This window comes from Lemur catta, chromosome 3 (assembly GCF_020740605.2).
Source record: "Lemur catta isolate mLemCat1 chromosome 3, mLemCat1.pri, whole genome shotgun sequence".
Taxonomy (NCBI): Eukaryota; Metazoa; Chordata; class Mammalia; order Primates; family Lemuridae; genus Lemur; species Lemur catta.
In genome coordinates, this window is record NC_059130.1 from 39,534,201 (window position 1) to 39,547,800 (window position 13,600).

At 32.6% G+C, this 13,600-nt stretch overlaps 1 protein-coding gene across 5 annotated transcripts in view; it reads left to right on the forward strand.

The window, feature by feature from the left end:
- Positions 1 to 13,600, forward strand: part of COP1 (COP1 E3 ubiquitin ligase) — a 245,271-nt gene that overhangs the window by 126,629 nt on the left and 105,042 nt on the right. For all 5 annotated transcript variants that reach the window (XM_045547294.1, XM_045547297.1, XM_045547296.1 and 2 more), the window contains 3 exons: positions 2,260 to 2,368; positions 2,770 to 2,851; positions 11,248 to 11,364. In XM_045547294.1, coding sequence (XP_045403250.1) covers positions 2,260 to 2,368; positions 2,770 to 2,851; positions 11,248 to 11,364 — 308 coding nt within the window. The remainder of the gene's footprint in view (positions 1 to 2,259; positions 2,369 to 2,769; positions 2,852 to 11,247; positions 11,365 to 13,600) is intronic.

A 13,600-nucleotide genomic window follows, 5' to 3' on the forward strand; every position in this document is an offset into this window, starting at 1 on the left:
TGCATACAGAGGATATATTGTTACTTAGAATATCTTTCTTATAGATCTTGGTTGCTTTTCTCCTATGAGGGTTAGCATTTATTATTTTTCTAGTTGCCAAATGAAAGTCCTTTTTTCTTTCACTTAGTCAAATAAAGGTCTTTGTTGGAGATGGCCATTGGAGACTTCTTAGAGTGGAGTGTTGAATAAAGGATTAGTGTAGCCTATGAGTGGTATCTAAACATCAGAAATTTTTCCCCTAGCATGCCCATATCTCTAAATTTTGTAATTGCTTCCAGTTTTAAGAATTCATTTTAAAAGAACATTCTGCTTTTCATTAAAGAAATTATATTTAAGTTTTATGTATTGAGGTTATAATTTATAAGGAGTATTTTTCAAACCTAAAATACTATTAAAAATGCAAAAACTAGGCCCTACTTCTGACCTGCCCCCCCAAAATCTCAGAGGAATTCTAAAATGAATCTGCTTTTTTTTTTTCTTTTTAAACGAGCTTCACAAGCTAGTCTCATGAGCACTGGCTTAAAAGGGAATGATATAAGGAAATCATCTAATAATAATTTTATTTAGAACTTTGAACATTTTCAAAACAGTCATCCTTGTACCTTTGTTATCTTTATGAATGACATATATATGTGTATATATGTGCATTTTAATGTTAATATAGCAAGTATTATAGTCTGCATGTAATTTATTTGTTATGGTTTTCCTTTTACTTTCCTAATTCATTCATAAAAGTACTGGCCTCTGATAAATTGTGAGCATGCCCCTTTATCAGTGGCACTCATTATTGAGAATCTGTTATAGTTTATGATGTCAGTGGAGAGAATATAACATGAATAAGATGTAACTTCATTGAATTTTTTTATGTTAGGCATTGTCCTAAGTGCTTTGTTTTTAGCAGACTTATAAGACAGTTACCATTATTACCCCCATTTTATACACAAGGAAGCTTAGCACAGACAGGTAAATAACTTCTCTAAGATTACACAAGCAGAATATGGAGGAGCCAGGATTCAGACTGAGGTAGTTTGGTTCTAGAGTCTGTGCTCTTAACCATTTTGTTACTTATTTATAAAATGGAGGCCATAATAGTAATACCTATTTCATAGAATTGTACTTTTAAAAATTCCCATAATGCACTCAGCACAATACTTGGCCCACAGCAAATACTCATAATAAATGTTACTGGAATAAAAATGTGGATTAGTAGGCTTAAATGTGCTATCTACCTGTTCTGTAATAACTCATGTAAAAATATGCAGTATTTTATTGTATGTTAGAGTACATGGTGGAGGCTGCTCAAGGCTGAACACTGTGGGCTTGGCACTGAAAGTATCAATAGTTAAGCATGCCTAAGACACATGTAGAGCACGCCCATTGTGAAAGTGAGCTAAGTTATAGTCACAGCTAAAAGCGGCAGATCTGGAATCTGAGCTCAGGTCTCTCTAAATCCAAAATTTAGCTTTTAACTGGTCTGTATAATTTCTACCAGAAATTTTAGTCAAGTATATTTAAAAAATGCAAATAGACTCGTAATCTCTGAAATTTAGCATGAATGCAACTAGTAGAGAGCAAAAAACTTTGTGTTTACATACTTGGAAGTCATCTACATTAACTGCTTTCTAAATAGCTTCTTCCTTAATATACATTTGCTTTACTATATGCATGATTCAGATATGTATTTTAGCAAAAGTGTACATTTCTGGATGTTGTAGACTTTTAGAACACTTGAGAATAACTGAAACCATAATTAAAAGTTGTATCCTGTTAGGTGCTTTTAATTGAAATTTTAGTCATAAGTTGTATTAGTCCAGCCAAGACCTTTGGGATATAAGTACAAAAACCCAATTCACAGTAGTTTATTTGGCTTATATGGTTTGTTTGGATGCAAGCGCTTAAACAGTCTCATCAGATGTGTCATTCCGTCATGGCATCCTTTGAGCCCTGTGGGCTTTTATCATTTTCACTGACAGGCATGTTTTCCTCATGTATCAAAGATGGCTAGTAGCAGCTTAGCCATCTTATAATTAGTTTTCAGAGTAAAAAATGGTGAGGATCATTACTTGATAGTTTCAGTTTTTTAAATTTAGAAATTATTGATATGACTGTTCTCTTCCCCAAATTTGGTGTGGGCAGAATAATGATTGTAAACTGATACTATTTTTAAAAGAGTGCAAATCTCTCTGAACATATTAAAATTCTTTATATCCCATTGTTATTTATTTTTATATAAAGTATGTTTTAACTACTTTCTTTCAGCTGTATCAGTTGGAGTAGTTACCATAAGAACCTGTTAGCTAGCAGTGATTATGAAGGCACTGTTATCCTATGGGATGGATTCACAGGACAGAGATCAAAGGTGTATCAGGTAAATAAAGATACTAGTTATATAAATCACATTTTTCTTTTCTTAACAACTTTAGAGCTTCATGTGCTTTATAATTATAGATTTGAAGTCACTATTTAGTATTTTTATGCCTGTAGAATATTTATGTAATGACAAATGCTTTTCTGAGCACTTCTTCAGACTTCTGAGTTTGTAGAATGCATCAAATGAATTTTTAAAAACAATAATTATAGTAAATGTATATATAAAATCTTTTGGAACTACTTTGCACTGGCATCTTAGTTTGCTTTTCATTTGTTTTCCTAGCCTGTTCTCTTTCCCTTCCCCCTACAGCAATAAATTGGTATCAGAAGTTTTTTTGCTTTATTTATTTCAAGATCTCTATTCTATCTGAGTCTACTTTGTCTTCCTCCAACTTCTAGGAGCATGAGAAGAGGTGTTGGAGTGTTGACTTTAATTTGATGGATCCCAAACTCTTGGCTTCAGGTTCCGATGATGCAAAAGGTACTGTTTGAATCTCTGTCTCTGAGCTTCCTCCCTATTTTACCTTAATTCCTTTTATTAGCAGAGATACAAACATTTATTGAAACTTATGGCAGTCCTTTGTGATAACGGATTATTCCAAAAATAACCTAAACAGAGAAGCTGATTTCTCTTTTTGAGTGAAAAAAAAAATGAATATACTGCAGCCTCATTATAATGATGTTTTCTAGAGTCATGCCATGTGGTGACATTTAGAATTGCTGCCATCTTATAACCAAGTCCTTTAGATATACCATCAAGTGAGTTTTTTCCCCTGAAATATTTAGAAATATCTGTATGTTGCATTATATTATATTTAAATTTTTAGCATATATTAAAATCTCTTAATGAAATTTATCATATGTCAAGGCCAAATTTTACATCTCTTTTTGCCAATTTAATTGACCTTTCTTTTCTCTTTTTCTTGTATATCCATCCTTACTATTCATTCTTTTCTGTTATCCTTACTGCCCTGTTTTGGTCTGTTCTTCTTACCATTGGGTTTATAAAGCTCTGCTAACAGATTTCTTTTATTTAGAGCTGGCTGCCTTAGTTTCTTTGCCTTTTCCTTTTCCACATCTAACTTTCTGATTACTGGTTAGATAGGTTAGGATAGCTCTAGCATTGGAAACTTTGTTTCACATCATCCATTATGCCTTTCCCTTGGCCCTTCTTTATACATAAAAGAAGTGAAGTAATATAGCATGCCTTATTTTATAAAAAGGAAAACAAACATGACTGGACTACCCCTAAAAAGTTTTAGGTCATAGAATGGTATGTTGTCTACCCATTATACAGTATATATAGATACCTTTATTCTTGATTATTTTAAGAAATTATCTTTGAGTTTCTAAATTAGAGCACCATGTTACAATAGATATTTTTATATGTGAATGCAAAGTTTCATTAAGCATCCTATTTCAGAATAGCCTTTATTGGGTTGAATACTTGCATTTTTGTACAGAAGGATAACAGTTGTTCAGAATCGTAGCTGATGAGTCTTAGATCTTGAAAATAGAAGCCATTCTAAGCAATTCAAGTAGGAGGGATTTTTTTTAATTTAATATTTATTGTTAATAGTATTATAATACATATAAAATTTCCTATTTTAACCATTTTTAAGTGTACTGTTGAGTAGCATTAAGTACATTGTTGTGCAGCCATCACCACTGTCCATTCACAGAACATTTTTTATCTTGCAAAACTGAAACTCTGTACCCATTAAACAATAACTCCCCATTACCCCCTTTCCCTTCACTAGCAACTACCTTTCTATTTTCTGTCTCTTTGAATTTTATTACTCTTAAGTACCTCATTGAATGGAATCTTATGGTATTTGTCCTTCAGTTAAACTGGCTTATTTCATTTAGCGTGTCTTCAGGGTTCATCCATGTTGTAGCATGTGTCAGAATTTCCTTTGTTTCTAAGGCTGAATAATATTTTGTGCAGATATACCACATTTTGTTTATTCGTCTGTCAGTGGACACTTGAGCTCCTTTCATCTGTTGACTATTGTGAATAACGATGTTAGGAACATGGGTGTGCAAATATCTGATGTGTCTCTGCTTTCAGTTTTTGTGGGTATATACTCAGAAGTAAAATTGCTGGATCATATGGTACTTCTATGTTTAAATTTTGAGGAATCACCATTCTTTTTCTATATTCACTATACTATTTTACATTTCCACCAACAGAACCTAAGTGGTGTGATTTCTCTACATCCTTACCGACACTTATTTTCTTTCTTTCTTTTTCCTTTTTTTTAAATTATAATAATAATCCTAATGGGCATGAAGTGGTATCTCATTGTGATTTTGATTTCTGTTTCCCTAATGTTTAGTGATGTTGAGCATCTTTTTTATGTGCTAATTGGTCATACTCTTTGGAGAAATATCTATTCAAGTTCTATGTCCATTTTTTAACATTTTTTTAGTTGGGTTCATTTTTGGTTGGGTTTCTTTGGGGAGGTTGAGTTGTAGGAGGTAGGGGTGTGCGTGCGTGTGTGTGTGTGTATATGTGTCCTGGATATTAATCCCTTATCAGATATGTGATTTACAAGTATTTTCTCTAATTCTGTGGGTTTCTGTTTTACTCTCTTGATAGTGTTCTTTGATGCACAAAATTTTTTCATTTTGATGAAGTCCAATTAGTTTATTTTTTCTTTTGTTGCGTGTACCTTTGTGTCATTTGGTGCCAAGAAATCATTACCAATTCCAATGTCATGAATGTTTCCCCCAGGTTTTCTTTTAAGAGTTCTATAGTTTTAGCTTCTACATTTACGTCTTTGATCCTTTTTGAGTAAATTTTTGTATATGATGTAAGGATCCAACTTTATTCTTTTACCTATTGACAAACAGTTTTCCCAGTACCAGTTATTGAAGACTATTCTTTCCCTATTAAATGGTCTTGGTAAGCTTCTTGAAAATCATTTGACCATATATGCAAGTGTTTATCTCTGGTCTTTCTCTTCTATTCCATTGGCTTATATGTATGTCTATAAAGACTACATTATTTTCATTACTGTAATGCTGTTTTGAACTCAAGAAGTGTAATTCCTCCATCTTTGCTTTTTCAAGATTGTTTTGGCTATTTGGGTCCCTGGAGATTCCATAGGAATTTTAGGATAGATTTTTAAAAAAAATTTTGTAAAATACTTCATGGGGCTTTTGACAAGGATTGTATTGAGGCTTATCAATTTTTTGATCCTTTTAAAGGACCAGCTTTTGGTTTCATTAATTTTTCTCACATGATTTTCTGTTTTCAATTCATTGATTTCTGCTTTAGTTTTTATTGTTTCTTTCTTCTGCTTACTTTAGATTTAACTTGCTCATCTTTTTCTAGTTTCCTAAGGTGGAAGGTTACATTATTGATTTTAGATCTTTCTTCTTTTTCTAATATATGCATTCAATGCTAGAAATTTCCCTCTGAGCACTGCTTTCAGTGTATCCCACAAATAAGTTGTGTTTTCATTTGGTTCAAAATATTTTTAAATTTCCCTTGAGATTATTTGACCTATGTGTTTCTTAGATTTATTTTGGTAGTTTCAACTCTCTATTATTGATTTCTAATTTAATTCCATTGTGGTCTAAGAGATACATTGTCTGATCTCTTTTCTTTTAAATTTATTAAGAAGTGTTGGCCGGGCGCTGTGGCTCATGCCTGTAATCCTAGCACTCTGGGAGGCCAAGGCGGGTGGATCGCTCGAGGTCAGGAGTTCGAGACCAGCCTGAGCAAGAGTGAGACCCCGTCTCTACTGAAAATAGAAAGAAATTATCTGGACAACTAAAAATATATATATAGAAAAAATTAGCTGGACATGGTGGCGCATGCCTGTAGTCCCAGCTACTGGGGAGGCTGAGGCAGTAGAATTGCTTAAGCTCAAGAGTTTGAGGTTGCTGTGAGCTAGGCTGACGCCACGGCACTCACTCTAGCCTGGGCAACAAAGTGAGACTGTCTCAAAAAAAAAAAAGAAGTGTTTTATGGCCCAGAATGTGGTATGTCTTGGTGGTAAACGTTCCATGTGATCTTAATAATGTGTATTCTACTGTTCTTGGAAGAAATAATCTATAGATGTCAGTTATATCCGGTTGTTTGATGGTGCTGTTGAGTTCCACTGTGTACTTAGTGATTTTTCTGCTTGCTGGATATGTCCGTTTCTGATATGGGCTTGTTTTTAGACTCTATATTGGTCTATATGTCTCTTCTTTTGCTTGTACCACATTGTAGTAATTTGTAGCTTTCAAGTAAGTCTTGAAATCAAGTAGTATGAGTCTTTTAAGTTTAGAATTGTCTCCTGAAAATGGCTGTTTTTGCTTTCTATTTCAGTTTCCTCAGATAGTTGCTTTTTATTTTTTCAGTTTTATTCATAGTAAAATCATAGTAAGAGAAATTGGCTGTAGTGTGCTTAACTCTCTTGGCTGGCAGTAAAAGTCTCAAATACTTTTAAGCTCATCCGAAGAGTATTATTTAGTGTTACTTAAATGTATTTATCAATCCTAACTGTTTGGTGAGCTTATATAAAGTATTATCTTTATGACAATTTAATAGTTAAAGAATATTTTAAATCACATTTAACATGTTATACAAATATATTTTGCCCATTTTATATATTTTGTATTTAGTAAATTTTTTACAGAACTATTTTTAATGGAAGCTTTTTTGTTTATGAATAAAAATATTATAAATAAGTAAAAATATATTATAAATAAATAGTGAGTACATATAAATGATCTTTTTCCTACCTGTGCTTGTATTTTTAAAATAATTTACTTCTAAATATATATGTGCATAGTTGCATGTTACAAACCCATTACTGTGTAGCAAGCTAATCAGAAAAGAATGTCGTGAGTCATTTTATAGGTTCTTTTGGAGTAATATATTTCCTTTTTAAGTATATAACTTAAGAATCATTTGCAAGAAATAATCTTGCTTTTGAATTAGAATAAGCATATTCTTTAAATGTATTTTTCTTCAAATGTGAATTTGAAGAATTTAGACTTTACAACTGCAGAAGTTACAGGTTCTTATTTCTTCCAAATTTTCTCAGTTGCGTAAGTTAATACAAAAGTGATGACTTTGAAATCTTGGTAAATTTCAAAATCAGTTTTAGTTAAACGCATGCCAAATGAAATGCTTCCATTTCTTTTTCATAAGAGGACTAAAAAAAGGAACTGCAACTTAATTAACAAATAGTGTTATAGCAGTTATTCATTTAATTTATAACTTTAGAAGCAATTGCCTTTCCTATAAATTATTACTTTACTAAGTGTATTATTTCCTGAATCTAAAGGAAATATAAAAGACTTAACGTTGATCAGCATCTAGGATGGCCCCAGGGATCTCTGTCTTCTGGTATTCTATGCTTGTGTAGTTAGTTCTCCTTCACCCATCTTGCTCCAGGGTTCATCTGTGTAACCAATAGACTATTACAATAGTGATGATATGTCTTTTCTAAAGTTAGGCTGTAAAAGACACTGTATCCTGTATCTTCATCATTTTCTCTCTTTATGGTCACTTGGTTTGGGAAAAACCATCTGTGCTGTCATAAGCTCACGTCGTAGGGAAGAGAAGTTTTGTGCCAATATCCATGTTGAGTGAGCTTGGAAGTGGTAGTCTAATAGTCTAGAATCCTGGCTGACAACTTAAGTTCAACTTCTTAAGACTCTGAACCAAAACCACCTAGCTTACCTGTTTTGAGATTTCTGACTTCAGAAACTGTGTGAGATAGTAAATGTTTGTTGTTTTAAGTTGCTAAACTTTAGGGCTATTTGCTGTGTGACAATAACTAGCTAGTAATACAAGGGCTTTTGTCTCTCTTTGGCTAAGTTATTGTTTGGTAATCATTATCATCAAAGTGCATATCTTTGTGTTTAATCTTTTATACTTTTTATAGAGGTATACAACTGTGCAGATTGTTTCTCAGTTTTATGGTAGTTTTTGGTGAGACACCACTATCCCCTTTTACTCTTATGGATAACTTTCTGTTTTCTGCAAGACCTAGACAGTAGTTCAGAAGTGGGTCTAGGAGTATAAGATATAAAACTTACTGATACTTGCACATCCTCACTAAAGACTTGGGCTTTCTTACTGTGTAAAACTCTTGTGCCTATTTCCTTTTTCTTTTATAATGTATTCTTTCTTAAGATGCTTTGGTACAAACAGACATTCAATGGGCCCTGTCTGAGTAGCTCAGAAACATATACATCTTGCACATTGGGACTGATTCCATTGTTGTTATAAATATGGAATGTGTTCTATGTTTTTGGAAGAAATCATTTTAAACAAAAGAATTTGGGAATTATTAACCCAAATTTTGCAGATTATTGGATGGTAAACTTTATTCTTTATGTTAGCTGGATTTTTAAAAAGCCAGTATTTTTTAATTGAACTGAAGAATTAGGTGGCACTTAAAGAAAACTTTTTTTTTAACCTTAAAGAAATAAAACTTATATAAAACACATAGTGATAACAAATTTAAAAATAGAGTTTGTTTATTTTTAGCCTCCTACATTGTGATATGATTTTCCTCTAGTGGTCACTCTTTTGATTATTTACTGAGAGCCAGAGGAGTCCATATGTAAATAAGTACATTGTGTTTGCTTTAATTGCTTTAGCTCTTCACCTTGAGGATGATATTTTCTTTTAAATTTACTTTTCCTTTCAAAAGGGAGTTTTTATCAATAAATGCTGAAATTTTAATATTTGAAATTAAGTGAAATTCTTACTATTATCCTTCTAAAGAGAAAGTAACAGCAAGCATGTTCTTACTGAGTTACATACTGTCTCCTTATTTTGAGGACCACTCATTTATATTTTGTTTAGATTGTTTTTTCTAACACTTGTTGATTTCTTCTACACTTTCTCTAAAAGATTATGCTATTTACCATACTACAATGCCGTCTTAGGATAGTGAATAGATTTTAATATTATTTCATATTTAATATTATTTCATCATATCTGTTGTATTAGTTTTCTAGGGCTGCCATAACAAAGTATACCACAAACTGGTTGGTTTAAAAGAGCAGAAATTTATTCTCTCATAGAAGCCAGAAGTCCAAAATTAAGTTGTTGACAGGGCCATGCTCCCTCTGAAGGCTATGAGGAAGAATGGTTCCTTGTCTTCTGCTTAGCTTCTAGTTGTGAACCATAGTTGGCATTGTAGCTGCAACACTCATCTTGCCTCTCTCCACGCATGGCCTTCTTCCCTCTGTATCTTTTTCTCTAGATCTCCCTCTCCTTATAAAGACACTAGTCAATGGATTTAGGGCCCATCCTAATCTACTCTGATCTCATCTTGACTTGATTACATCTGCAAATACCCTATTTTCAAATAAGGTGACATTCAAAAGTACATGAGGTTAGGATTTCAGCATATCTTTTTGGGGAACACAATTCAACCCATAATACTTGTACTGTTTAATAATCACTCTGAAAGTTCATTGTAATCTTTATGCAACTTCCTTTTCTATGCTTTATTTATTCAGTGTATTTTACAATATTTTTAACCTTAGCCTTGTAGCTCAGACATTAATATGTTGAATTCTAATGTCTTATATTTTGAAAATTATAATCATGGTGATTAATGTTATAACTTATTTAAATAATGTTAATGATTACTCCATTGAGAAAACTACTGTGAAATTAGAAAAGACTTGACTGACTTTTAGTTTAACTATCATTCTGTTAGTACTGGTTCATTTTACACTTACTTACATTTAATTGCCATAAAACACTCATATGTTATGCTTGTTTGTAAAAGTTCTTAGTGATTATTAGTGAGGTTGTGGGCATAGTAAATGCTCCATACATATTTGCTGTGAATTACCTTTAGCTTGCTGGGTTCTTAGAGTACAATTCTATCAAAGTCCACTTAGATTATTAATCAGATTATTGATCTTCAGGTGCTATGTTTGGCATGTAGACTTTTAATTCCAGCTAGCTATCTCATCTTAGAATTGTATATGTTGATTGACCCAGGATTGCACATTGATTGAAATAGCATACCATTGTTATTGGAAAACAGCATGAAACAAATAAAATATTGCTGTTTGAAACTCTTATTTTAATAATGACCCTTATTTTCTTGTCGTAAGGCTAATAGTCATCAAATTGTAAATTAGCAACTTTTTTTGGTAATGATTAATTTCCCCTGAGAGATCTCACATATTTTTTTTTTCTTTTTTGAGGCAGAGTCTCACTCTCTTGCCCTGGCTAGAGTGCTGTGGCATCAGCCTAGCTCACAGCAACCTCAAACTCCTGGGCTCAAGCAATCCTCCTGCCTCAGCCTCCCGAGTAGCTGGGACTACAGGCATGCGCCACCATGCCCGGCTAATATATATATATATATATTTTTTTTTTTTAGCTGTCCATATAATTTCTTTCTATTTTTAGTAGAGATGGGGTCTCGCTCTTGCTTAGGCTGGTCTCAAACTCCTGAGCTCAAACAATCCGCCCGCCTTGGCCTCCCAGAGTGCTAGGATTACAGGCATGAGCCACCGTGCCCAGCCCCAAGATTTCACATATTGAAATAACTTCTCTATTCTTATGAAATCCCATTTCATAGAAGTGGTATTTTTTTGCAACCAGTTTTACTTACTTTAATCCCTCCCTTTTACTGTACTTCTATCCTCAATGTTGGTTTTTAATCCCAAATACATGTTAGAATCACCTGGAGAGCTTTTTATAAAACACCAATACCCGGGCCCTATCTGAATGTTGTCCTGGGTTACAAGCACAAGGCACTGCACCTGACATAAACCAGTATGTTTTAAATTGGCACAAAAAGCTATCTGGAGCAATAAGCAAACTACCAAGTTGCAGAGGCATTTGCTAATGTATTATTTATTTCTCCTTTTGTTTTTATTGTCCTTTGCCCTTAGTGAAGCTGTGGTCCACCAACCTAGACAACTCAGTGGCAAGCATTGAGGCAAAGGCTAATGTGTGCTGTGTTAAATTCAGCCCCTCTTCCAGATACCATTTAGCTTTCGGCTGTGCAGGTAAGAAATGAGAGCAGACTTGTCTTTCTCTGATGTTGATTGAATTATCATGGCTAGGGCAGAAGAGCATTTTAAAAGGAAAAACTATCTTTGTACGTTTAAGTTTTGTTTTTATTATTAGACTCTAAATTAGAAATATGCAATATGCCATCTTTACCTATTTAGTATTGTGCTTTAATTGCACTAATCTGGTCATCTGTCTTTAATACATAGAGGTACATTGTTGATTTTTGTTTTAAGTGTCTGCACGGGTGAATTAATGCTTATTATTCACAAACTTACTATCATAATGATGTTTAAACAGTTAGGCTTTTATTAGGCTATATTGTATAGACACAGGAAACCTTTTTTATTTTTTAAAGGATACCTGTTATTTCCTTCAACAATTATATATTGATTGCCCACTATGCACAAAGCACTCATCCAGAGACAGTGAATAAGACAAAGTCTTATATCATGGAGGGCATGCTAACATAGTAAATATTCCGAAAAAGTTAGCTGTTATTATCATAGTAAAGAATTATTTGCTAAAGTATTTTTCTTAACTAGAGTGACCATATGTCTGGGTTTGTGTGGGAGCAGTCCTAGTTTATACCTCTTATACCATCATGATAACTATTAGTGCCTTCTTTCATTCACAAAAATGTCATAAGTTGGAAGATAAATCATATGGTCACCCTACTTTTAATTCCTTTATCTTCTATATCTGTTTCCCCCACTGAATATTTACTAAAAGCTGTAATTTAACTTCTGCATGGTGAAATCTCCTTGATTTTTTTAAATTAATGTTACCAGGTTTTTACAAAAAAAATTATAAGCTAGCACCATATCATGAGAACAATAGCAACTTTTAAGAAAAAGAAATACATAATTTAAACCTTAACTTTACCTTGTAACTACACCTTTTCCTTTTTTTCAACTCACTACGTCACTGAGATATTGACATAATTTCATAGTTTAATTTTAGGAGGACATGGACTAACAGGTAAATGTGGATAGAATTCTCTTTTAACATATTGGGTATTTTTTTTAATGATTAAGTGTTATTTGTTTCCACTTGAACCTACTACTCCTTTATTTAAGTCCTTATTTTGTCATCAATTAGAAATATGTCCCTGGGCAAGTGTTTTAACCCCCTCCCAAAGTTCTTTATCTTTAAAATACAGATAGAGCCCCTTGGTTCTCTTATGAGGATTATGAAAGAAAGATGCTATATGTAAACCTTATTATATGGTACTCAATAATTGTTATTTTTATTATTAATATTTTATGCATTCACTTAAAATATATACTTTGTTGAGTTTTAATGTATACATTAGTCATACGGTTTAATTTGTTGGCATAATAAATTATGCTTATACATTTTTTGAATTTGTCTTTTTTGAATAAACCTTGCTTTGGCATAATGTAGAGTTCTTTTGATGAACTCCATTTCAATGATGGTATTTTTACATATATATTCATATGATAAATTTCTCTATTCTCTCCTTTTAACCATCTTTACCATTTTTAACATCAATGTTTGTAATTTTTAGTGTACAAGTCTTGAAATTCTTTTGTTAAATTTATTTCCTTAAGTGTTTTATTACTTTTAGTTCTATTATGAATGGGATTGCTTTTTAAATTTGTTTTTGAATTGTTGCTAGTGGACAGAAATACAATTGATTTTATATAGTGATCTTGTATCCCTAATACTGCTAGTCTTTATTTGCTCTTGTAATTTTATTATGTATTTCTCGGGATTTTCTACTTGTAGAATCATATCATCTGCAATTAAAACAATTTGGGAATGCCTTTTTGCTTTATTGCAGGAGCTAGAAGATCAAATACAATGTTAAATTCCTAATTCAATTTCTTCTTCCAGGTGTATTCATATTTTCTGTTTCTTCTTGAAGTAAGCTTTAGTAGCTATTATCTTTCTAGAAATTTACCGATTTCATCTAAGTTTTCAAATTTATTGGCATAAAGTTATTCATAACATTCCTTTATAATCCCTTTAATTTCTGTAGTGTCAGTAGTAATGTTTGTTTCATTCCCCTGCAGTTATGTCTTCTCTGTTTCTTTTTGGTTGGTCTGGCTAAACATTTGTTTCTTCAAGGTGTCAGTGTGTGTGGAAAGGCTGCTGTTGGAAGGGCTAGAGAATCATTCTGTAGGCTTGGGCTCCTGGAATAACTCTTAGCTCACCATAGAATAGAGAGAGGCCAAGAGAAATTGATCCATTACTATAATCAAGGGA